We start from the raw sequence: 26,994 nt of genomic DNA on the forward strand, positions 1-26,994 counted from the left end.
TTGTAATTTAACAGAATATCACTGAACTATTGGCACTGTCCCGAGCTTTCAGAATAATAAATAAACACTTCTGTTTATTTATTAAATTTCATATCGCAGCTCGAGTATGCTGAGAAGACGGTGCAATCCTTTTCCACAACCGGCATTGGCTGATCATTCAGAGCGATAAAATGAGCCAGAGCCTCTGTTATTTTAACTGCCTGTGGATTTTCTCTTGACATTTTTCTTCGCTTTTCCAAAACCTGAGTTAAATTTGGCTGTTCTGGTCCACACTGCTGACATTTTGTTTAGCCTAGCTACAGCAGCCTCCAGTTTCTCTTTTTTATCTGGAGCCGCCAGTCTCACTCGCCTAACCCTGTGCCTGTTTAGCGCGGGATGTCCCCCTAGTGGCTGTTGGTATCGGTTCATGGTATCGGTTAACTTTTACGAGTATGTCTGTGAAGGTTCTCAGTCATCCAGGTCATCGTAGTCAAAGGAGCTTGCAAAGAAAAGCGTCTGGACTTCTTTAAGTTACTTGAAGACGTTTCGCCTCTCATCCGAGAAGCTTCTTCAGTTCTAAGGTCAAATGGTGGAGAGTCCCAGATATAAACCTAGTGGGAGTTTCCCCCCACAGAGGGACAAAAGGACCCCCTGATGATCCTCTAATCGCCTGAGCCAAGGTGTGAAACTGGGTGTGGGTCCCAATCAGCCAGGACGTAAATGGCTTCTGATGAAGATCAGACACCAGGATGCCAATGTTCACATTTTGGACAGAGAGGACAGATGGTTTGAAAGAGGAGTGAAAATAGCCATCTATGTCCACTGTGAGCGACCATCTTTGAACAGAGGCGGTGGTTTACGACACCAACTCTCTGCCATCTATAATCCAGTTTTGAGTTCCCTCCCCAGACGCCTTAACGCCCACTCACATCCTGGGCCATCTGACCTCAGGAATTCGCATGATAAGGTGGGGCCAGGTTTCACAATGAACTCACCCGAAACTCTGGCTGATTGGGACCCACACCCAGTTTCACACCTTGGCTCAGGCGATTAGAGGATCATCAGGGGGTCCTTTTGTCCCTCTGTGGGGGGATACTCCCACTAGGTTTATATCTGGGACTCTCCACCATTTGACCTTAGAACTGAAGAAGTTTCTCGGATGAAGGTGAAACGTCTTTAAGTAACTTAAAGAAGTCCAGACGCTTTTCTTTGCAAGCTCCTTTGACTTTTACGAGTATGAGAACACACACATTTTACAGTATCGGCCCCGATACCCGATACCAGTATCGGTGCATCCCTAAGTGCAAGTAACAGTGTTGGAAAAGGGCAATTCTGACAGTAGGCTGGGAATTTTCGTTCTCACAATGACACTAATGCCTAGTTACATGTAACTGTACATACACTGACAAAGTATTTGCTGCCTTCCTGCTTTCCCTCTTTTTTTGCATGTTGGTCACACTTAAATGTTTCAGATCATTAAACAAATTTGAATATTAGACAAAGATAACACAAGTAAACACAATATGCAGTTTCTAAATGAAGGCATTTATTATTTTAGGGGGAAAAAATCCAAACCATTGTTACATATACAGTAGGTATTCAAACACACTGATCGACCTATTCTCTGGGTTTGTGTCTGGGAATGTGGAAATGTGTGTTTTATCAGTGCCTTACCACATCAGAGCACAAAAGCCAAGACCAGGTCAGTTCTAACTTATTTGAGGAACGTCACACAGGAACAAGTGTCAGCTGTGAGTTTGTAGCTTATATGAATTCAGTGACTTGTGAATGCAGCACACCGTGACAACTCCCGCCATAAAATCATTTTTGTCAATTTTAACTTCTTTGTTGTTGTTTTGAATCCTTCTATGGTTACTTATCTTTGATGTCATATTATGTAGTTACTTTCAGTCACCACTTCATTCCAATCTAAATAAAGTTCAAGTATAAGAACCCCAAGTGTGGTCCTGTGTGTGATTCAAGCCACTACCGCTCCTCCCGACTCCTGGGGTGGACTGTGCGGCTCTTTCAGACTTGAAGCACTACAGTTCATGTCTGTGAACACGATAAAAATAATTTTGTTTATATCTCACAAACTGACTTTAGTCTCCATGGCAGCCCTTTACCATGTAAGTGTACACGGGAAAAAGGAAAATTTGTGTCCATGAAAAATAAATCATTAAATGAAACTATGAGACTGTGCACTCTCTGAGTCACTTCACATGACTCTTCAAGCACATGCATGAAATTCCATTTCAGTGTAACTGAATCTGTTTGGAAAATGTAACTGCAGTGTCTCAGGCCCAGATAGTAAGAGAAGAAGCACACAACTACATTTTAACTGCTGTTTTATTTCTATATATGATCAATATCATATTTTGTGACACTACATGTACAAATTATAGTTTTACTGTACCTGTACATCACCTTTGATACATTTTAAGCTTCACAAGAATAGAAAACATGAAAAGCCTGCAAAACATTCTGCACATATTCACATTAAAACAACAAATACATTGTATTTATACACACAATTCAATCCAAATGTATCATATGGATATTTATAACTGGCCTGACATATTATATTGTGTAAATAAAACAGAGAAATGCTTAACACTGCTGTTTGTGTATAGGATAACTTTAACTGTGCGAGTACTAATATCAAAGGTGAACATTACGTGCCTGCAATTGTGTGGAATTCACTGAATACTGTAAGTACATAAGAATCTGATTAATGGATTTATAGCCATGGATGAAGCTTGTATATCTTAGTGGCTGGGAATGCAGCAGGATAAATTATCTTCTGGTGAATTTAGAGTAAACACGTTCTATACTGCAAGTTTGTAAAATTCACCCTGAATGAAAAAAAATTATTTTATTTCGAAGAATGCTCTAATTAGAATCTCAATGCAAACGTTTTCTCACAGGGTGTCTGCTAACCTCTTCTCCACACATTTAAACTTCCTGCCATTGTGCAGTTATATCTACCTTGGTGTCCCCTTAGTCAGCGAAGGCCTGAGGACTGAGGATTTGGACCACTGCTCTGAAACAAACAAGTTTTCTGGTTGGTGATCCAATCTTGAAAACGTATGTATATCAGAATTCACTCTCTTCCAGAATCTCTTCCATGGTTTCCCCAAGCGTCATCTCACCATCGCTACTGGATAGACTCTTCCTGGTGAGGAACTCAAGTCCTGTCACATCATAGCCATTCAGCGCTTGACCTTTAACTTCTCCTTTTCCGAGTACTCTGCCTCTGCCGTGCACAGCCACCTGGAGCAGGTGGGGGTGCATTGTTGAAATGCCGCCCTCGTCATAGGATTCACTTTGCCGAGAGCACCGCGGATGATGTCCTCGAGTACATTTCCACAGGTGCTTCAGGGGCACTCCCCGAAAACAGGTCCTGACCTTGAAGTGGTTGGTGAACAAGAAGAGCTGCCAGCGCTTTTTTAGTTCAGCTTGTACCTAAAGATAAAGGTTCCCAGTTATAGCAGTCCATTAGGCATATATTTACATACATGTACATAATGGCACGTAGCTTCGGATTTATACTTTTTGGAGTTGCTGCAAGTTACTGACTGCCTTGTACGCAAGTTGTTTGAAAATCACAAGATTTTCAGAAAACTTAACCTCTGATCTCTGGCCTTGACATCAATGTCACTGCAATTTAATCTTGTCCAACATTTTTTATTAGATGCACCAATGGCATCAAGTTGAAAATCTTAGGCGACTTAATTCTTGAGCTGTCACATTCACAAGATTTTTAGAAACCTCTAACCAAAGTTGGGTTACAAATCTTTGTGTGTGTTGGGCCATTTGACCTCAAATCACATGATAGGGTGGGGCTATGTTTCACAATGGGTTCACCCGAAACCTTGGCTGATTGTGACCCACATCTGTTTTCACACCTTGTGTGATTGGGTAGAGGATCAATAGGGGGTCCATGACCCTCTTGGGGACACTCTCATAGGGCTTAAACTGTGGGACTCTCCACCAATTGTTCTTAGAACTGAAGAAGCTTCTCGGATCAAACGTTTTCAAGAAACTTAAAGAAGTCCAGACGCTTTTTTTCCAAGCACCTTAGACTACGATGACCTGGATGACTGAGATCCTTCACAGATATTTAGTATAACACTCCTCTGACCGGCCACTTATCTCATTTGTTGGTTTCAAGTGTTATTAGTTGGGGCGAGGGGGCTGTGGTAGTTTATGGTCACCACTTTCCCTTGTAAACAATTGTTCTTGCACGCTCCACTTTGGCGTTATTTTGATTAGTTGTGCGCCTCATGATTTTTTTTAATGAGGATACTATCTTGTCAGTCTTTACCTTGTGCAGTGATATGTCAATATAGAAGCTCAGAGAGCCTCAGACCATAGAGGCTAATGTACTACAAGCTGGGGTTATATTATGAAGTACAAGCAGGTATGTAGTCTGCTAACCTGCAGAAACTGAAGAAAGAAGCTTTAAAGCTTTCAGGCAACAAAGCAAGAACTTGTGCATTTTAAATTTTTTTTTTTTGTTAAGTTTTCAGTTCTTGCTATACAATTTTCCTGATATCAAAACTGCATTTATTGTAACTGACAAAAGAAAAACATACCTCTCCATTAGCGAAGCAGTACAGAACAGCTACCAAGAACCCCTAAAAAAGATTGTACACAACAAATAGCAGTTATAATGCAGTTTTAGAACAAAATAAAATTCTCATCAGGTGGATAATTTGTATTAGTGGTGTTACCTGGAATGAGCTGAGGGTGAGGTTGACAAAGTTCCGAGCATAGCGACTGCTTCCATCTACACATTCGTCTATCAGCACAGTGAAGACTACTTCATGGATTCCAAGCAGAGGAATCAGCACCAGTGTTGCTCTGGCCAAGCTAAACAAATACATTTAACATTGAGAATGTGTATGAGCATTTTTAAAGTGGAGTTAGATTTAAAAAGAGCAAAGGATAAGGGAATAAGAAACATTATATAACCTGTGCATACATTTATATGCATGATTTTCCCTCGTGGTGTGACATTTATGGTCAGAGCTGTGGGGGTGACATTTGAATTTGTGCTGCACATGGTGAGTGATTAACATTTAAATGGTAAGCCAGGAGTCTGCTGTACCAGTTTAAGAAGAAGACTTTGGAAACAGTTCTCAAGGTCAAGCTTGTTTCCTGACATTTAGACAGAGAAGCAGTAAAATCTTAAATACCTGTATCTGTAGTCGGTAAATTTCACCTGATCTGCTTTCAGCTTGGACAGCAGCAACATCAGAATCTTAATGAAGATAAAGAAAATAACCTGCAATATACAACAAAAGCAGGTTTAAATGAAATGCACATTAAAAAAAGACTAAAAGTCACCTGTTAATTTTCTAGGGAAACGTCTAAATGACTTGCCTCACGTAATAAAGCATAACCCACTGATATATAATGCTATGTGGACGTGGGGAAAACTGAGAAAATTTTTTAACAGTAGTCTTCCGTTTGATATCTTGTCAACGTTTATAAATAATCCAGACCTTCTGCCGCAAAACATAGGGTCAAGCTTTGTGGGATGGCATAAAGTAGGTGTAAAGAGGTTTTATGACCTCTTTAAACATGGTGAGTTTAAATCATTTGAATCCTTGAAGTCCCAGTATTCTATGTCAAAGACTGAGTTTTATAAGTATTTGCAATTGAGAAATTCTGTGTTAAAAAATGCTAAATCATTACAAATCTCAACAGCCTCTTTTCGGTTGGAGAAATTCTTTCTGGATAATAGGGAGCATAAACATTTTTATTCTGAGATTTATGCCCTAATTGTGGATAAACTGGCATGGTTGAGAAAATCTTGGGAGACGCTGCTTAAATGTGAAATAGATATACAAGCATGGGACAAAATCCTGCTCCTTCCATCTAAAATCTCTGTTTGTAACCGATTTAAAGAACTGCAGTACAAAATTTTGCACAATGTGTATATTTCTCCGTATATTTAAAGTAAGTATAATATGGGAACATCTCCAAACTGTCTCAAGTGTAAGGTCAGAGTGGGCACTAGATTCCACTGCTTGTGGGAATGTGCTATTATCCAGTCATTTTGGAAAGAGGTCTGCGCCAATATTAGTACAGCCATTGGTCATCAGGTGACAGAAAACCCATTAATGTATATTGGGATATATCCCTGTTTCACTGATACAACATGAGCATGTAATTCAGTCACTGTTAATGTTGGCCAGGAAAAGCATTATGTTGAGATGGGTGGGGGCTGAGCCTCTCTATGGAAGTCGCTCATCATTGAAGTTATGACTCTGATCCCGAATTTTTGTGGACAAATGGAAGAAACCACTGGAAGCACTGGGAGTAACCTGTAAACTGGATCCTAGTGGACAACAATTATGGACATAATGTTGTAATATTCTAGTGCTGTGTAGTGTTATTATCTTGGATGTGAACCAGTCTTGTATTTGTTGGGGAAAAAAGTTAAATAAAAGTTAAAAAAAAAAAGAGACTAAAAGTGTGTTTTAAATGCTTTTGTAAGTAAGAAGATGGCTAATATCATTCATACTTGTGACTATAGCAGCATCATATCACATGCCAACACGAGGCACAAACCATTACATGGAGAAAATTAGGGGGAAAGTAACTAATTAATTAAGCACCACTGGAGCCACATGACATATCTGTAACCAATGTGACTGTGCTATGGTTCTTTGAAAAGTGTGTAGAGGTTGTTGAGAAACTTGACTTACTAGCACTGATAAAGTGATCGGGCCCTTTATGATCCACCAGAACCCTCTGTTAATAATGGACCAGCATCTAAGGAATAAAGGGTTTACGAGTCTGTTAAACTGATTATTTTAATATAAAACATGTATTGAGAGACTTACTCTGTGTTTTCATATAAAATCTTGACCACTGTCCATGGTGTCACAAACAAGGCCGGAGTTCCTGAAACACCAATGGCATGAGATGGTAGTTGAAACTGGAGCATTTCAGATTAACAGATCACACTTAAGTGCACATGAATCAAACTACACAAGAAGACGCTATCGCTCAAAAATTAGTTTCGAAGCACTACAAGTTCATGAAACCTTCACTGCCGCGGGAAATGTTTCTGACTTGGACCAATAATCCTGCTAACAGATGAAACCCATTCAGTTTTTACCCACATGGAGAGAACCCATGCAACCACAGAGACAACATGCTAACTCCACAGAGAGCAAGCAGACTCAAACCCAGAACCTTAGTTAACCACTGCACCATTGTGGAGTTAACATGATGAAATACTTAACTTAACATTTAATTCATCCATATATAGGGATGGGTATCGAAAACCGGTTCTTGTTGAGAACCGGTTCCCACTGTTTCAATTCCTTGGAATTGTTTGCCATTTTTGCAAACGATTCCCTTATCGATTCCAGTCGCCCCAAATGACGTCACCACGTTGCAGAGCGTCATTTACCTGGCAGGAAACATGGCGCCTAAGCAGCTTAAACGCTCAAAAGTTTGGTTATACTTTACGAGAACGGATGACAACAAGGCAACTTGCAATACTTGCAAAGTAGATATTTCATTTAATGGAGGAAACACTACGAATATGCAAAAGCATTTGCTCACAAAACACGCGATGACCTTAAATGAATGTCGTGTTTCTCGCTGCAGTCTACCGTTAGCGTCTCCTTTCAGGCCAGGATAGACGAATGTCACCGAGCAGTGACTCAGTTTGTGGTCAAAGGCTTGCACCCATTTGCCACAGCAGATGCCCCGATTTTCGGTAAGTGAATGTGTTTAATTGTAGGCAGGGACATTACTGGATATTCTTGTGTAATTGCTACAGAATAATTTATGTTATACTTTGTTATTGCTACAGAAGAATATTTATTTTGTTATTTTACATTTACAAATTTTTTTCCTGGGGACCCTGTGACACCCCATTGAAGAGCCGTAGGCTGTGGATCTCTTAAGATCTCACTGTTGGGTTTGTAAGGCCATGTTACTCCTAAATTTCTATCTTGTTCAAAGAGAAGATATAAAACAAAGTTCTAAGCTAATCGACCTTAGTGTTCTCCCTTTTTAAACAGAATCGAAAATGGAATCAGAATCGTGAAAATCTTATCAATACCCATCCCTATCCATATATAGCTACTGCCTTGATCCAGTTCTTTATACTGGGAACCCTTTCTTGGATATCTGTCACTGTAATGGTTACTGGACCCTGTTCTGGGAGGTTGCTGTGGTCTTGTCTCAGATCCACGAGCCATAGTTGGCTAATCTCCCCCCGTGCTAGCTTGATCTTAGCCTCTAGTCGCCTTCTCCATGGAGGGTATTGCTCCTTGTGGCTGTTCAACTTGTAGCCAAGCATCTCACTGATCACTGCTGCCGTAGTGTAGATCAGCTTGTTAGTCTCGGTAATAGTGGCGGTAAGTATTGTCCATCATCTAGTCTTCTGAGGGTACTTCACGTAGTCTTGGAGGATCCACGTTTCAAGCTTTGCCATGATTCTGTCTTTCAGGTCAGTTCCTCTCGTACTCAACGATCCTTCTTCGTTCGCACTTTGGGCTTGGTACCCAATCTCGGGTGGGGGTGATGCTATCTCTCCCCTGACCTGCCATCCTGGCTCCCCCTTGCCATAGCATGTGTGTTGTACCTCATCAATCTCTAGCTATCAGAGCATTCCCTTCTTCCGAAAGTTGGAGCACTGAGCTACATTATTTCGCCGTCAATGTGGATGTTTGGTATCGAAGTTTCCATCGGTCCCTTCATGTAACCCCAGTCAGCTTCTTCAGCCAGTAAGTGTGACCCATGTTGGGGCCTGGTGCTGTCCAACTCTTCATACTGGCAAACCTTTCTTGGATGTCTGTCACTGTGATGGTTTATGGACTCTGTTCAGGGAGGTTGCTGTGGTCTGCTCTCAGACCTCCATGCTACCATGTTCATTTGTTTTGTTTATTCTTGTGTGAACATGTTAATTTGGAAACTTATCTGGACAAAAGTGAGCTTTGGGCTCAGGTTACTTCCTAATATAAAAGCATACACACAAATAGCTCATGCATGACTCACCCCATCCTAGCAGCATGTATTTCTTCAGCAGACACCTCTTGGTCAGCACAGCAGTGAAGAGCAGCGTATGAAGGAAAATGGCCTCTACCAAAAGCCAGAAGTAGTTACAGGCCACAAAGTACTCCATGCACACCTTGGACAATCTGCACATTATCACTATCTGTTAAAGTGTAAGTTTCAGGTAGATTAGTCTCAGAACTGTATCCACCGAAAACCACAAACAAATAAGACATTATTAACAGTCTTTAGAAAAAACACCATGGTTAGTGTACCGGAGAGCTCGAGTAGGTGTTCCATCCAGGGTCGTCCTTTGGTAGGTTGGAGTACATGATGTGCATTATGATCTCCTTAGAAAGGATAGCTGCAGCTCTCAGGATGAATGACACAAACAAATTCATATGGATGTAGTTCCTGGTACAGTGGAGCTTCCTGGTAAGAAGATACAGAAGCAATTTGAAAAAGCCATTGATCCTTCTTGTGCAACTGTAAAAGCATTACTGAGGGCACATGACATAACATACGGTAAGTGGAAATGAAAAATGCTCTTGGTTCTCACAGGTACATGGAAATGTTTGTGGCTTTTAATGTAATTAAAAATGATAACTTGTCTCCACAGGCTTGTAAATATCTCTTTCTAGTGGGTAACTGTCAAGTCCTGTAATCCTCTGCATAAAATCAATGCAGCTGAAGTTAACAAGTCCATCCTATATTTTGCTAGTGGTATAACAGAATTATAGAAGCTGTATCCTGCCGAGTGGAAACAGAATGTTGTAGATGTTTTTAGGCCTAGAGGATATCTTCAGTTACAAATGTAGTGCCAAAATGTAGCATCCATATTGCAACTGAAGTCTGTGGAGATCTGTTAAAAATGCAAAAAGTAGAAACTTCCAGCTTTTGTTTCCTTTACGTAAAGCAAGCATGCCAGGTTTGCTAAATATGGCAGCTCTATACATGTGAACTACGGTCTACAGTTGGCAGCTAGACTCTATAACAATTCAATTCAATTCAATTTTATTTATATAGCGCCAAATCACAACAAATGTCGCCTCAAGGCGCTTCATAGATACAGAGAAAAGCCCAACAATCATATGACCCCCTATGAGCAAGCACTTTGGCGACAGTGGGAAGGAAAAACTCCCTTTTAACAGGAAGAAACCTCCGGCAGAACCAGGCTCAGGGAGGGGCGGCCATCTGCTGCGACCGGTTGGGGTGAGAGAAGGAAGACAGGATAAAAGACATGCTGTGGAAGAGAGACAGAGATTAATAACAGATATGATTCAATACAGAGAGGTCTATTAACACATAGTGAGTGAGAAAGGTGACTGGAAAGGAAAAACTCAATGCATCATGGGAATCCCCCGGCAGCCTACATCTATTGCAGCATAACTAAGGGAGGATTCAGGGTCACCTGGTCCAGCCCTAACTATATGCTTTAGCAAAAAGGAAAGTTTTAAGCCTAATCTTAAAAGTAGAGATAGTGTCTGTCTCCTGAATCCAAACTGGAAGCTGGTTCCACAGAAGAGGGGCCTGAAAACTGAAGGCTCTCCCTCCCATTCTACTTTTAAATACTCTAGGAACAACAAGTAGGCCTGCAGAGCGGGAGCAAAGTGCTCTAATAGGGTAATATGGTACTACAAGGTCATTAAGATAAGATGGGGCCTGATTATTTAAGACCTTGTATGTGAGGAGCAGGATTTTGAATTCAATTCTGGATTTAACAGGAAGCCAATGAAGGGAAGCCAAAACAGGAGAAATATGCTCTCTCTTTCTAGTCCCTGTCAGTACTCTTGCTGCAGCATTTTGGATTAACTGAAGGCTTTTCAGTGAGTTTTTTGGACATCCTGATAATAATGAATTGCAGTAGTCCAGCCTGGAAGTAATAAATGCATGAACTAGTTTTTCAGCATCACTCTGAGACAGGATATTTCTAATTTTAGAGATGTTGCGCAAATGGAAGAACGCAGTCTTACATATTTGTTTAATATGTGCGTTGAAGGACATATCCTGGTCAAAAATGACTCCAAGGTTCCTCACAGTGTTACTGGAGGCCAAGGTAATGCCATCCAGAGTAAGAATCTGGTTAGATACCATATTTCTAAGCTTTTCAGCGCCGAGTACAATGACCTCAGTTTTATCTGAGTTAAGAAGCAGAAAGTTAGCGGCCATCCAAGTCTTTATGTCTTTAAGACATTCCTGCAGTTTAACTAATTGGTGTGTGTTATCTGGCTTCATGGACAGATAGAGCTGGGTGTCATCTGCATAGCAGTGAAAATGTATGCTATGTCTTCTAATGATGCTGCCTAGGGGAAGCATGTATAATGTAAACAGAATTGGTCCTAGCACTGAACCCTGTGGAACTCCATAATTAACCTCAGTGTGTGAAGAGGACTCTCCATTTACATGCACAAATTGGAGTCTGTTAGATAGATATGATACAAACCACTGCAGTGCAATACCTGTAATACCTACAGCATGTTCTAATCGCTCTAACAGGATATTATGGTCAACAGTATCGAATGCTGCACTAAGGTCAAGAAGGACAAGCACAGAGATGAGTCCACTGTCAGAGGCCATAAGAAGATCATTTGTAACCTTCACTAAAGCTGTTTCTGTGCTGTGATGAACTCTGAAACCTGACTGAAACTCTTCAAATAAACCATTCCTCTGCAGATGATCTGTTAGCTGTTTGACAACTACTCTTTCAAGGATTTTTGATATGAAAGGAAGGTTGGAGATTGGCCTATAATTAGCTAAGACTGCTGGGTCTAGAGATGGCTTTTTGAGTAAAGGTTTAACTGCAGCCACCTTGAAGGCCTGTGGTAAATAGCCGATTATTAGAGATAGGTTGATCATATATAAGATCGAAGAATTAATCAATGGCAGGACTTCTTTGAGCAGTTTTGTAGGAATGGGGTCTAAAAGACATGTTGATGGTTTGGAGGAAGTAATTATTGAAGTTAACTCAGAAAGATCGATTGGAGAAAAAGAGTCTAACTTAACATCAATGGTATAAGAGTAGCTGTTGATAATATTAGATCTGTGGGATGATTATTGGTAATTTTTTCTCTAATGATAAAAATTTTATTTGTGAAGAAGTTCATGAAGTCATCACTAGTTAACGTTAAAGGGATGGTTGGCTCAAAAGAGCTCTGACTGTTTGTCAGCCTGGCTACAGTGCTGAAGAGAAACCTGGGGTTGTTCTTATTTTCTTCAATCAGTGATGAGTAGTAAGCTGTTCTGGCTTTGCGGAGGGCTTTCTTATAAAGCAACAAACTATTTCTCCAGGCTAAATGATGATCCTCTAAATTTGTGACACGCCATTTCCTCTCCAGATTACGAGTCATCTGCTTTAGGGTACGTGTTTGAGAATTATACCACGGGGTCAGGTACTTCTGATTAGAGACCTTAGTTTTCACCGGAGCTACAGTATCCAGAGTCGTACGTAGTGAGGAGGTGAAATTATTAACAAGATAATCGACCTCTGTTGGGGTAGCGTTCAGATAGCTGCTCTGCTCTGTGTTGGTACAGGGCATTGACGATGATAACAGTGGCTGGATTATATTCTTAAACTTAGTTACAGCGCTTTCAGAAAGACATCTACTTTGATAAAGTCCACTCTCCACTGCTGCGTAATCAATTATTGTAAATGTAAATGTTATCAAGAAATGATCAGACAGGAGAGGGTTTTCAGGAAACACTGTTAAATGTTCAGTTTCTATGCCGTATGTTAAAACAAGATCTAGAGTGTGATTAAAGTGGTGGGTGGGTTCTTTTACATTTTGAGAGAAACCAATTGAGTGGGGTGGGCAATCTCAATCCACGAGGGCCGGTGTCGCTGCAGGTTTTAGATGTGTCCTCGAACCAACACAGCTGATTTAAATGGCTAAATTAGCTCCTCAACGGCTGTATCCCAATTCAGGGTCTGCAGCCTTAAAGTACGCAGTCTCAACGATCCTCAAGGGCCGCGTACTTAAAGACCGCTAAGGCCGGAAGTGCGAGGCTTGTGAAATGGGACGGTCTAGCCTCTGTTGCGCTGCCCAGGTTGCCTAGCAACCATGATACTAACAGCTGGAAACGTTTCATACAGCTTTGTTTGACAGAAATGAAGGAGAAACTCTTTTGTTCATTTGTTTGTTTGTTTCTACATGAGCTTTGATCATTCTCTGTAAGATTAAGCTCAGCTATTGAACGGTGTATATTTTAAAGTAAAGGCTTTAAAACCAAGTTAGTACAAACGTCGCTAATGTCACATAACTTTGCCGACATGTGGCCAACAGTAATGTTTTAATGTTCTTCGTTATTAAACATTTGCACATAAATAAGTGACATAATATTCAGTACTTAGTTTACTAAGTTACTCTTCGGGCGCCCCTCATCCGCCGTTTTTTTTATTATAAATTATCCACACCCACCGCCGCGCTATGCATTCTGGGATATGTTGGGCCACAAAGTCTACACCGCCACGTCCTTAAAATTCAGGGAAATGAAGGACGCATTTGAGGGCCACATTTCGAGCAGCCTTCGAATTGGGACAGCCTTCGTCGCGTCGCTGTGACGTAATCGGCCTTAAAATGCGGCCTTTAAGGCTGCAGACCCTGAATTGGGACACACCCAACATGTCCTGAAGTTCTCCAGAGGCCTGGTAACGAACTAATCATGTGATTCAGGTGTGTTGACCCAAGGTGAGATCTAAAACCTGCAGGACACCGGCCCTCGTGGACTGAGATTGCCCACCCCTGCTCTACAATGATCTAGTAAAAAATGTTATCATGTTATCATACACAAGATCTGATGACCAAAGGTTCAAAGTTAATACCAAAGTTGTCATAAATCTTTATAAACTTTATTTTCTGAACATTAGAAAATTGTTTCAAACCTTAGCATGCCCATTAGCAGAGTGGCTAATATGAGAGACACCAAAGACAAGGAGTAGCCAATGACAGAGATGAGCCTGAGGGCTGTATGGCGCAGCATTTCATCCTCCTGGAAACAGATATAATTACACAATAAAACTGACGGAGGCAACGCTACACTTTCTGATTAAGGACAATCAAGAAAATAATCCCTTATAGTCTTTCTAGAACTTTTACGCCTAGAGAAAGAAACAAATTGCAAAATAGAGACCTCGCTTTCAGCGTTAAAACCTAAAGGGAAACTATGTAATACACACCCTTTCCCTCACCTTGTCTTTAAAGTAATGGTGCTCCTCACACTCTGAGACATCCCTCCAGGCCTCGGAGGAGTTCTCCATTTGTCGCCATCTCCCATTTTCCAAGCATTCTCTATGTGCGCTCCTAGAATTGTCTGGAGGTAAATGGAAGAAACAAGGATGGGCATTATATCCTCTGACAGCTCAGTGAGAAAAAAGGCTGATTTGGAGGGGAGAGAGATAATTACTTTACGTTTATTGTTTTGTATTTATTCTGGGTAGGCAGTTCTTCTCCTTGGAAGAAGAGGTCAAGAATTCAAACTTCATTGTGATATATTCTGTATCATTTTCTGGTGGTAGATTTAAGAAATGTGAAATGTTAAAGTACTTCAGAGCACATCTTTATATTCAGTTTTTCATAAAGTTTCTAAATATGAGGGACATACTGGAAAAATGTCATCTGATGTCCAAAATTAGAGGGGTAGCAGTCTATGCTCACATTTATTTTTCCCTAAGGGACTGTGTCACTTAAAGTTCAACAATTTAGCATGAAATGATATCAAAATTGAATCGTGCTCAGTTATAACAATGCTTATTTGAAGCTGGGAAATTTTGTATTACTTCTGCATGTATAGTTCCTCCTGTCTTACTATCGAGAAAATAATTGCATGGAAAATTCAACTTGAATAAAACTGACTTAAAATTGCACAAAAAAAATTACATGCACTTTAGACACACATACACACAAACATAAAATAACGACAAAGTTACTCCAATCATTGTGAAGTGAAATTTTGGCATCATGACAGCCCTAAATGCAACCTGTGCTTTTTTTCCATGGTTAATAAAGAATACAAGAATTCTTTATTAACCTACAACTATTGGCAAAAACATGAAAAATGTTAATTCTGTGTATATTTAAGTGAAGAAGCATTTTAAATAGTGTAACAGTGGGTTACAGCTCAGGACAGTGTTCCAAGAGTTTATTATGACCATTAGGCAATAATCCTGTGACTATGTTTCTTCTTTTTCACGTTTAAAGTGTGAATGTGTAATTAGATGTTTTGATTTTGTCATGGTTCTGGGTCAGTTTGACCCAGTATTTTGAGTTATGTTTTGGTTTATTTTTGAATGATGGATTGTTCTTTATGTTTCTCTGGTGCTTTGTTGGGTTTTTGTGATGAATCTGCGTTTCAAGTTACTTTGGTGTGTTTGTTTTCTTATTCTCTTAGTGCTTGTGATGATGATGATTATGATGATGTTCTATGTTCCAGCTTATTCTGGTTTATTTTTAGTTCTGCCCGTGTTAAGTCTGTTGCTTAGTCTGCGTTCTTGTGTCTTATTTCCTGTTTTATTGTGAAAGTCTGTCTTATGTTAGTGTGTGCAGCTTTACTCCCCCTGTCTCGTTAGTCCAATTTCTCCCAGCTGTGTCTTCCTCCTGTTGCCCATTCCCTGATTACCACCCTGTGTATATTAGCCCTGTGTTTTCCGGTGCTCAGTGTCGTGTCGTACCCTCAGAATTATGCCTGTGTGTTCAGTTCTCAGTGTCATTGTTCACTTCATGTTTTTGTTTATCACCAGCAATAAAGCTAAGGTTCTCAGTTTCAATTCAGTCTCAGAGTCTCGCATTTGGATCCTCCTCTCCATCTGCCTGCACACAGAGCCCTGACAGATTTTGACATTTAAATGCACTGTAAAATTCCTGATCCTGTGCCTCATATGCTTTTTGCTGCATTCTTGTGACTAATGAACAAAGTATGCATAATACAGTTTTTAAAAATTTGTGCACTCCCATGTGATTTGTTTCGGATAAAACAACATTACCGTCACTGATCCACGGTAAGAAAGACGGACAGGGGACGGACACATTTCCAGGAGAAGAGTGGGGCCAACACACAAACATGTCAAACGCTCCTTTGCAGTAGTTTCCTGCAATAAAAATAATGCTTGAGGATTTTGTAAAGGTAATAAAAAATGAAAAATATGAAGGCTTGCAGAAGGCTTACCAGTTATTGAGAGTGCACTCACTACCAGAGTTTTATTGCAGTTCTTCGAGTATTCATTCCGCTTAGCAATCAGACTTTCAAGCAGTGAACCTGTTACCTGCAGATGGAGAAAGAAGTGAGAGAAAAACTGTTATTTGATATGTTTTCGTTTAGGATGATATCTGGGAAAGAATTGTTTAAGATACTTGTATAAAAGACCACATAAACAGTACAACGTACAAAACGCTGAATATTTGACTGATTGATTTTTATCAGGGGAACATCGTTATTGGTAATGAAATTCATGGACTCCAAACTCTCAAATTTGCCCACTAAAATAACAACAAAAATTAAAAAATAACAGTTAAAATTTAATTAAAAGTATAACACACAGGTTGTGTGAATAACATTTTGGAATATAGTTAATCACGAGAAGAAAACCCATCATCTTAAAAGTACCTTTCACTAAAATAGTTTAATTATGGGTGTTTTCAAATGTGTCCAGATGTGAGACGCTGTCTTTTTCTTTTACCAAGGCACGCTTACACATAAGGATGTTTTCCTAATGACTTCTCTAACTGACTAACTGCACCATCTTATGGCACACACTTGTGTTACATGAAAGTAAAGATGAGTTTTAAACTTAAGATATTAGTTCAACACAATACCAAATGTAGATGTCTAGAACATGAAGTCATGGTGTTGTTTCTTCAGATTGTTGTAGCTCATTTTCGGAGGTTTTAAATATTTCTAAGTGCAGCATTTTTAAAAAGAACCTCTAACCAAGCTCAGGAAGGCCAACAGGGATAACATGTATAAAAGTACATCAATAAGATTCAGTTTAATCTTCATTTTAATGAGGTTTGAAACACCTTCTGTGACACAAACATTTTCTTTGTTTTCATGTCCTTTGCAATAATCGTGTTTAATGGCATTTTCTTATTATTAATAATGTGCCAGCAAACATGACTGTGTGTGCCTACAGGTCCAACAATAGTTGGGGTGTCTACATGGGTTTTCTTTGAGTAAAGCTAGTATAAATTGTCCACCAAAAAACCCCATTAGGAGACCAGAGGAGTGAAACTACTGTCTGGTCTGCATGGACCAGCCTGGAGGCTATTCCCAAGCAACCATGTGACGTACTTTATATTGCATATGTTTTTCAACTGACACTGACATGAGCCAAGGCCTGTTTGTTAATACAAATATCTAATCAGTCGATTACACTGCAGCACATCAATGCTTTTAAACATGTAGACATGGAAAACAGAACCTGCTGAAGTTCAAATCCAGCATCAGAACGTGGAACAAAGTCAAATTAGTGACTCTGAATGTGCCATGGTTGTTGGTGAAAAGAACTTTAGATCTGCTGAGACTTTCCTGCATAATCATCTCAAGAAAATATTTAGTAAGCAGTAGTTCTCTGTGCAAAAACGCCTCATTGATGCCAGAGGAGAATGGCTAGCATGCATTGAGCTGACAGGACTGTATGCCAAAGAGCATACACAATGCATTGATCCTTAAAACAGAATGGCTGCAACACCTGAAGACCACCCAGTGTACCACTCCAGTCAACGAGGAGGCAACGACAACCGATGATTGAAAAAATGTTTCCTGATCTGAGGCGTCATCATCATATGATTCGTTTGAAGGAGCAGCTGTGGCTGCAACTGTATCCACCAGTGTATGAATGTGAGAGTGAATGAATACTGGTATTGTAAAGCGCTATATAAATGCAATCCATTATTTATGTATTTAAGTGAATGCTTAGTATCCTGTGTAATCATTGCATATTTACCATATTAAGTTACTCAGAAGGAGTTTATGAAAGGAGCACAGTTTAATTTTAAGTTTTTGCTAATTAATTTTGCTTCCACTTAAGTGAAAATTAAATCAATTGTTCAATAATATGAAAGTTTATTTATTCATTCGTTCATTGCTGATTAACTTAAAGCGATTTACAGTTAGCTACAGTCATTTAGTTGAATTGTCTATTTAATATAATGACTGCAAGATTGAATCTTTCACAGTATCTGCAGCCTGCAGATGAAGGCAGTATTGCAGTACCTTTTTTATCCACTTGGTGGGAGTATTTAATCAGGAGCAGCATCTGTGACTGAGGGAACATTTTCATCTTAGTTTAATCTCCAATTGATACGTGCAATTTATCAACCTGGCTCACTGCATTAGTGCCATGCCTTCAGCAATGCAAACACACACCTGTGTATTTATTCCTGCCTCAGTGACATATACAGAGTGTATAGTTGTGCCCTGAGCTGGCTCATAAATTCTAATTCCCCCTTAATTTGCTTTCATTAGTGAGACGTCAGCATTTCCTGTATTTGAGACCCCGTCTTTTATAGATGATATCTAGCTCACCTATCTTGGTTGAACACTTCCAAGCTTCACATCAAAATGAGAGCAACAGCTGAACTAGGCAACCGCCTGCGCCGCTCAGAATGTCCCATGTGAGCCAGCTGATAGAGAGCGTTTTGACTCTCTGAGGGTTGTCTTGTCAAAAACCCATCCAGAGGAATATAAGGAAAAGCTGTCTCACTGTCTTCTCTCTTGTCTCCTGTGGGCCTAAACCTCCTTTAAACTCAACCACAGCCCCCCCCCCAAAAAACCCAAAACCTTTCAAGGACTCAGATGCTAGTTTTGCTTTAAGTTCTTTCAACAACAACAACAACAACAAATCTAGATTATCATTTCAAGAATAGCACGTTGCTAAAGGCAAGTAAACGCTGCAGAAAATACATAAAAGCCCGACGGATCACATCAATGTTTGGGCTTAAAACAATCTGCAACACAATGCATTATATATGTCTCCACAGACAACTGTTAGCTGTCATTGTTACTGTTATTTTGTGCTGCAAAATGATCGTTTGAATCAAATATTGAAGATGTTTCCATTAAGTGTGACGCAGCTCTCACACTCAGTGATAAATACTGCTTTTCTGTCTGCTTATAATTTCACAGAAAAGCCTCAAATGTGTGTGTATGTACAGTTTACCTGATGGTTGTAGATGATAAAGAGCAGTGTGAGCAGGAGTTTGGTCCTCTTGTGCCAGGCTGGCATTGGAGCCGGCATGGCTCTGTGTTCACATTGAAATCAATTGGTGTCTGGTCTCTTGGCTTTCCTGCCACCTCATGCCTTTCGCTTTGGCTTGTCGGGCCTCTCACTCATCCTTGCTTTAGCGCCGTACTTCCTTTTTTGCACTGCTGTTCCAGCTTCACTGCATCAAAAAGAGTGGATTTGAACCTGACCTCCTTCCAAGAAACTCCGAAAATTTTGTTACAACAGAAGATGATTTGAAAGAATTGTGCTCAAAGCTGGTCTCCCACCTAAACCAGTTATCCTTAGAGTTCCTCAGATCCAGCAAATGCTTCCACTCTAGTTCTTCAATTAGCTACTATATTACTTTTTAATAACAGATTTCATGGAGGGTAAAGCCAATTTCCCATCTGTTCATGAAGAGCTCTGGGACTGAGGTCTGTCTGTGCCTGTGTAGATACAGAGCAGCTGAACACGCCTGTGGATCCTCACCGACAGATTGCCTCTCCCACCCAGTCCTCCCCTAACCAATGAAGATAAGGCCCCAGAAGAGCATAAATGAACTAACTTTGTTGTCCAGGAAAACTGATCACACAGGAGTAAAATGGTCACACACTGTTGTACCAGCATTCACTGGGATTTCATGCACATATGCGCTGAAAAATCACAATGCACAAACAAGCACAAGCAAATACCACCTTAACTTGTGACAAAAAGAGAAGACACGACTGCTCCCTTCTGTCTAACCAGCTCAAACAGTAACTGGGCATCACCCAGCATTTCTGACACTAATGGGGATCTAGTGTAAACTAACATCCACAGAAGCCAAACACAGACGAGCAAATTAGAGAGCAAAGAGCCAGGGTTGGTGCATTAAAAACCCATCTCAGTATATCATTAAGAATAAATCGCCTTGTGTAATTTATTTTTAATTGACAAAAGCTAATTTCACAATCAGAAAGGAAGCAGTAACAGTATTAGTTGACTAACCAATTAGATAATTAAGCCACAACTTTCTCATGACTTTTTACAGCAGATAGAAAAAGCTTAAACAAAACGAGAGAAAATGTTATTACATCACATGGATCACAATAAACCTTGATTTGATGAATTCTTATTTCATAACCAAATAATTGCATTCTGAATTGTCTCACTAACAAATAAATTCCATTTCAGTTCAATTTGATTTTATTTAATAGCACCAATTTACAACAACAGCTGCCTCAAGGCACTTGATGATGTCTTAAAGCTGTATGTACGCATGCACGTACAGTCCCATGAAAAAACATTTGCTCTTTTGTGACCTCTTAGTTAATTGTATTTTAGAAGCAGATACATGTTTCAGAACATTTTGATTTTAAACAAAGAAATGCAGTTTTAGTAAGTAAAACAGTTGTGACCAATCATAGATTAACTGTGATTAACCACATTTGTTGGAAAGCTCAATTTCACTAGCCACACCTCGGAGAGATGACTGTCTGAAAAGGGAACCAGGCTAAAAGCCACAGTCTAAAAAAAACAGCTAAGCAACAGAGACTTGAGTTTACTCCACAGTAAGAGTGATTATTCACAAACTTGGAGAAAACTTGGAACAGTGGTGAACCTTCCCAGGAGCAGCCGGCCTACCAAAATTACTACAAGAGCGCATGAACGACTCATCCAGGAGGTCACAAAAGAACTATGGAGAACATCTAAAGAGCTGCAGATGCCACTTGTCTCAGTTGAGGCCAGTAATCATGACACGACCACAAGAAAGAGGCGATGATTGTCCCCAAGATTTTAGGAAAAATATTTTGTGAACTGATAAGACAAAAGTTACCTTTTGGAAGGTTTGAGTCCTGTTACATCTGGCATAAAACTTTTACAGCCTTTCAGAAAAAGAGACCAAGAGCACCAAACATGGTGGAGATAGCACGCAAGCAATTTATTTATATAGCACTTTCAGATCAGCCCCCAGCTGAACACAAAGTGCTGTACACTTGACATGCCAGAAATGATACATTGAACATGTTAAAAAATAAGAAATAAAAAAATTAAAAATAAAAACAATACAAAATAAATAAAAAATATTAAAAAAAATAAAAAATAAGATGATTATTAAAATGACATTTAAAATAAAAGGTAGTGTGATGTCTGCTGCAACTGATGGGATCAGGAATTCTGTTTATTACCAGAAACTCCTGAAGGAGAATTTTCCAGCCATCACTTTCTGTCCTGAAGAGCAAGTGCACTTGGGTTATGCAGCAGGACAATGACAGAAAACACACCAGCAGGTCCACCTCTGAATAGCTAAAACAAACAAACAAGTTTTGGAGCGGCTTCGTTTAAGTCTGGACTTAAATCCTATTGAGATGCTTTAGGACGATCTTCAACGGCCGTTTGAGTGTGTATGTAATCTCACACCACACATATACAAACATAACCACCAAAATTATCTAACAAAAGGAAGGTGAAATGAAGAGATATCCCAGGCAGCAAAGTGACTCCGAATGGGATATTTACCTATTTTCAACTTCAAGGAAAAACCTCAGATTTGTGTATTTGTTACATGTTAATTAGACTTTAAAATTTTAGATAGATAGATAGATAGATAGATAGATAGATAGATAGATCTATCTATATCTATGTATATATTCTTTCAGGACGTCATAGTGCACCACGCTTGGCGTTATTTATGATCATGACATGCAAACTAACAGTAAGATCTTTTTATTCCAGCTTTGTAAGCTTGGCAATACAGAGCTGTGGCTGAATGTCCACACTATGTGCCTGCAGACAGCAGAGATTAGGTTTAGACTCGAGGAAAAATACATCAGAATTTTCAGTGTAATTTGAAAGATTTAAATAGCAGTGTGCGGTCTCAAGCAGCAGACGTATGGCCTTAGGGTACTGGTGTGGAGGGATTCTCATTTATAGCTGGACAGCAGGAAGAGAAGAGGCTGTTGAAGAGGTAATGTGAGAGTTCAAATGTGGCCATTTCAAACCCACTTAACGGTCGAAACCTCTCCCATGGTTTGTGCTCTGGTTCCATTTATGAGAGCTTCACTAAACCTGAGAGCCACTTTCAGTCTTTTACCAAGAAAGTGATTGTGAGATAGTGATCTACTAGTAAAGGCAGTGGAGTAAAACGGATAAAATAACTGTATAAATCCCATTCTAGTAAGTCCAATTTTCTATTTTAGTTTTAGGAAATACACAGCTGGTTACATATCCAGAATTGAAATCAGTAAAATACAAACCGTTTACACATTTACCCAGAAAACACAAACATATTGATAGTGTAAATGGACGCTAAATGATCTGTTAAGGATTTAGGACTGATTGCAACAGGACACTCTTTTCTAGACATTTGAAAACAAAGGTTAGGTGTGTATGTGAAGGTGTTAGATGTGTAGTCAGCAGTGACTGCTGTTGTCATGATATTCACAGGACAGTTCAAAGGTTTAATTCACAAACTCTGGTTTGAATAAGAAAGTTGATATACCTGCAGTTTCAGTGAGTCAACTGGCTCCCTTGAGACAATGAAGCTGGAAGAGTGAATTACATAGTTCAAAGTCCAAACTGAAGTAAATCCATGAGATGAGGTTCTGGCAACGGCAGCAAACTGAAGGGACGCACAATCAGGGATTCCTGGGAGATGAGAGTGTGAATCACACGGGAAACAACAATTCTGAATATTTAGACTTACAAGCCCTAAATTACCACAAAGCCAAGCTGAACAGCCTGACAACGAGTAGCTCAAAAGCCAGTTAGGCAGTTACAGGCAGTGACACACAGGTGTGATGATGCAGTTGCTGCAGCCCCTGATCACACCTGCTCTCAAAGCCTAATCGCACAAAGACCTGGGAGCAGAAGAGAGAGAGAAAGCAAGAACAAAATTAGAGAGGCGGTGTACAGGGCTCCAGGTAACCATGGCACCTGTCAATTACTGCACAGTAAAGAACAACAGGACATGAGAAAGTGACTGGAGGAGATTTTTAAATAAACAAATGTGTTTCTTGTTTGGGCGACATTTTCAACTTTCTCTCATCGCCTCCACCACCAAAACACCAAGATGCTAACAATGGGAAATATATAGGTTAATACTATTTATATTACACTGTCATATTATTTATGTATTGTGAAAAAAACAACATGAAATTCTGAATATTTTTGGATGCAAACTTTTCATGGAATATGTATAAACACTGCATCCATAGCATTTCTGCAAAAACATCCTGCACAATGAAAACAAATAGGGAGGCATCAAGCGATGATGAGCTTGGTTGGTTGTTTCCAAACAACAGCTCAGCAGCAAGGAGATTTCCATCGTGTCAGTGGGGGGTTTGAGCTCCTGTTGGCAGAGTTGGGACCACATCTATGGAGGCAGAGGAAAAATTTTAAAGAGCCGATTGACCCAGAGCAGCGTCTAGCTGTGTGTCTGAGGTAAAACAGTATTATTTTACAATTTTCTTATCATAGTATATTCAGTATCTGTGTTCATTTTGAGCTACCAGTGGTAAATGTGGTTTTGCATGCAAAAAATCAGAACAATCAAGCATGAGCGGCAAAAAACAGAAAGAAAAACCCATGCAAAATTGTCCTGTGAAATGACACGGTAATTTTCAACTAACAAAATATTTGCAAGAATTTTACATTCTCAACATTTAGAGGCCTAAACTGATGCTTCTAAACAGGGCTTCAAAAACTAGTGGGTGATGTCACAGGAGCTACATCCATTTTTTGTTGTCTGTGTTATCTATGAGTATCATGTGTGAGTGTGTGTGAATGTGTGTGTGAATGGGTGGATGATTGTGTATAGCGTAAAGCGCTTTGGGGTCTTTAGGACCAAGTAAAAGTGCTATACAAATACAGACCATTTACCATTTACCATCATCGCATTCTTATGCTGGTACAAGCCAATAATAAATGAAACAAATTATGAACTCATAAAAAAGTAAAAAGTATTCATAAAAATATAAAAGCTGAATTAAAAGTACAAAGAAAGTTTCATTTATTAATTCAATTGTCCAGTTTGTGGTAACAGACTAAGTTAAAGCATGTTATCTATCTATACTATATCTATAGGCATTACGGCTAAAATGCTAGCAAATACCGTTTTCTTCATTCAGCAGACAAAGAGCAACAGAAATATTCATTTGAAAGATATGTTTCATCTGATTATATCATTGGAAGTCCAATTCTTGTCTTACTAATTATCGAAAAAATGTAAATGCCAAAGTCATAAAACCAAAGTAATTTAAATGAAAAATGATAAGATGCTCAACAAAACTGTGAGGAACGGATTTAGGTGCTAATTCTCAGAGTTTCAGTATATTTTAGCACTGGCCAGACTAGCTTTGAATTTCTTTGTGTCATAAGGTGTGAAAAACGTTCATGTGAAATTCCTGTCCGTTATAGTGAGTGTGCTGCATAAATGAATGCATGTGTGGCACCATGCTGACATAGGCTGTATCCCTATTCAGGGTCTGCAGCCTTAAAGGCCGCATTTTAAGGCCGATTACGTCACAGCAACGCGACGAAGGTTGTCCCAATTCGAAGGCTGCTCGAAATGCGGCCCTCAAATGCGCCCTTCATTTCCCTGAATTTTAAGGACGTAGCGGTGTAGACTTCGTGGCCCAACATATCCCAGAATGCATAGCGCGGCGGTGGGTGTGGATAATTTATAATAAAAAAAACAGCAGATGAGGGGCGCCCGAAGAGTAACTTAGTAAACTAAGTACTGAATATTATGTCACTTATTTATGTGCAAATGTTTAGTAACGAAGAACATTAAAACATTACTGTTGGCCACATGTCGGCAAAGTTATGTGACATTAGTGACGTTTGTACTAACTTGGTTTTAAAGCCTTTACTTTAAAATATACGCCGTTCAATAGCTGAGCTTAATCAGAGAATGATCAAAGCTCATGTAGAAACAAACAAACAAATGAACAAAAGATTTTCTCCTTCATTTCTGTCAAACAAAGCTGTATGAAACGTTTCCAGCTGTTAGTATCATGGTTGCTAGGCAACCTGGGCAGCGCAATGGAGGCTAGACCGTCCCATTTCACAAGCCTCGCACTTCCGGCCTTAGCGGTCTTTAAGTACGCGGCCCTTGAGGATCGTTGAGGCTGCGTACTTTAAGGCTGCAGACCCTGAATTGGGATACAGCCATAAACTTTCAGGAAGTTGGTGCTCTTTACTACGGTGGCCCCGAGAGGCCAAACGGACTGCAACTTAAGAAAACACCAGCAATAAGAAAAACGCTGCAAAAGCACACAAAACACAACGGAAATAGGAAAAAACACAAGGGAAGTGTTTCTGGGGAGACAATAACGGGACAGACCAGTTGCAGGAACCCAAAACATGGTAGGCGTGTTTTATCATGATTCATATAACGCTGATGATGGATTTTTAGTCTAACACACTTACCTCAGTGCAATTCTTAGCATATCCTGCAGCTGGTCCGTCGGGTTATTGTCTCCCCAGAAACACTTCCCTTGTGCTTTTGGAAATCTGTTTTTTCCTATTTCTGTTTTCTTTTTTCCTATTTCCGTTGTGTTTTGTGTGCTTTTGCAGCATTTTTCTTATTGCTGGTGTTTTCTTAAGTTGCAGTCTGTTTGGCCTCTCAGGGCCACCGTACTTTACAGTATCCTGAGGATCATTGTCAGTTTAGAATTTGATTAATTACTTCCCAGAAGTGTTTTAACAACTCTTACAGCAGTGTTGGAAACATGCTATTTTCAATCACAGATTTTCACTTGAGGGGATATATAAATGATCTGACTATTTTCTCAGCTCCTAAGAAATGCCATTTATCTTCTGGCTGTGTTGCACTTTCCAAGGATTCCAAGTTATACTGTCATAAAGTAAATAGTAATTTATATTATTCCTTAAAACCTCATTTAAACATTTAAAATAAGCTAAAAAGGTTGAGAAAGTTGAAATATAACTACATAACATATTCTGTTTCCCCATGAATCAAACTGACCTTATGTTAACAACATTTTTGATAAATTTGACTTTCAGTCCCAAACAAGCAGCCATAAATTCAGGGAGTGAATTTCAAGAGAAGGTTGAAGGAGGTCAGGCACGGTGATTAATGTATCGCTCCACACCACCACCTCAGCTGAGGCTCGCCTTTTAGACAACATAGTAGCGGGGTGAGGTAGAGATGGAGATGGGTGTCATTCTTACACATATTAGGCAAACACAGCCCTGCAAATGTTTACGCTCTCCTGCAAATGGTTTACCAGACAGGACAGGTGCTATGTGGAAGCTTAAACAGGTTGCAGTGCTGCCGCATAAACTGTTTGGATCTCTAAAGCCTGAGTGCCTGCTGTACTGTGCTCGGGAGTTGGAGATCTGGTCTTTTTTCAGGTAAAGAGTACAAACATTTCTTGGTAAGGAGGCAGCGTGTTGGGATGCTTTAAAGACACTTATTTAAAAGCCCTGAGGCAGAAAATTACAGATATATGTAAGTCATGTGCTCATTAACTGAATATAATTATTTTTATATTACTTTTCATATACTGTATCAGTTGTGATACTTTAATGCAGGGAATATTTGAAATATTACCTATGCTAAATATTATGTATTTGAAGTACTCAGCTTGTAAATGACCAAACGCATGTACAGAACATGTGCACACATCCTCCTTGCGCTTACATTCTTGCTAATCCAGAGTGATGGCTGGGCAGAGAGGGATAGATGGTGGGAGCAAATGGTAGCTCTCAACTGGAAAAACAAATAGGCTGAGGCTGCAGCAAAAGAGCCCGCTGTAGCCCGGGGATGCTCTGGAACATCCTGTCTA

At 39.7% G+C, this 26,994-nt stretch overlaps 1 protein-coding gene across 2 annotated transcripts; it reads right to left on the reverse strand.

Moving 5' to 3' along the window:
* Window positions 1-2,386: 2,386 nt before the first annotated feature.
* glp2r (glucagon-like peptide 2 receptor) lies at window positions 2,387-22,705 on the reverse strand. 2 transcript variants are annotated; one of them, XM_087845064.1, is made up of 15 exons: window positions 19,489-19,567; window positions 19,157-19,379; window positions 16,165-16,261; window positions 15,983-16,087; window positions 14,192-14,313; window positions 13,886-13,992; window positions 9,282-9,438; window positions 9,010-9,169; window positions 6,837-6,897; window positions 6,699-6,765; window positions 5,181-5,269; window positions 4,716-4,854; window positions 4,578-4,619; window positions 3,132-3,444; window positions 2,387-3,022 (listed from the first exon to the last, which is right to left on the reverse strand). In XM_087845064.1, the coding sequence occupies exons 2-15, from the start codon at window positions 19,232-19,234 to the stop codon at window positions 2,964-2,966; spliced, it is 1,596 nt and encodes a 531-aa protein (XP_087701190.1). In that variant the 5' UTR covers window positions 19,235-19,379; window positions 19,489-19,567; the 3' UTR covers window positions 2,387-2,963. The 2 variants fall into 2 exon arrangements, with proteins under 2 accessions (XP_087701190.1, XP_087701189.1); XM_087845063.1 differs by lacking the exon at window positions 19,489-19,567 and adding an exon at window positions 22,683-22,705 and having other exon boundaries at window positions 2,387-3,444.
* Between the last annotated feature and the right edge of the window lie 4,289 nt (window positions 22,706-26,994).

The sequence above is a fragment of the Neolamprologus brichardi genome, chromosome 8 (genome assembly GCF_056152115.1).
Source record: "Neolamprologus brichardi isolate AB-2024 chromosome 8, ASM5615211v1, whole genome shotgun sequence".
NCBI classification, from domain to species: domain Eukaryota; kingdom Metazoa; phylum Chordata; class Actinopteri; order Cichliformes; family Cichlidae; genus Neolamprologus; species Neolamprologus brichardi.

What these genes read in the sequence shown, in the direction of transcription:
- glp2r (XM_087845064.1), bottom strand. Translation starts at nt 19,234, where the DNA reads ATGCCGGCTCCAATGCCAGCCTGGCACAAGAGGACCAAACTCCTGCTC. An exon ending in CTTACCGTGGATCAGTGACG is followed by an intron (nt 14,314 to 15,982) that starts GTAATGTTGTTT and finishes ATTTACCTCCAG; the next exon opens with ACAATTCTAGGAGCGCACAT. An exon ending in ACCATTACTTTAAAGACAAG is followed by an intron (nt 13,993 to 14,191) that starts GTGAGGGAAAGG and finishes ATCTGTTTCCAG; the next exon opens with GAGGATGAAATGCTGCGCCA.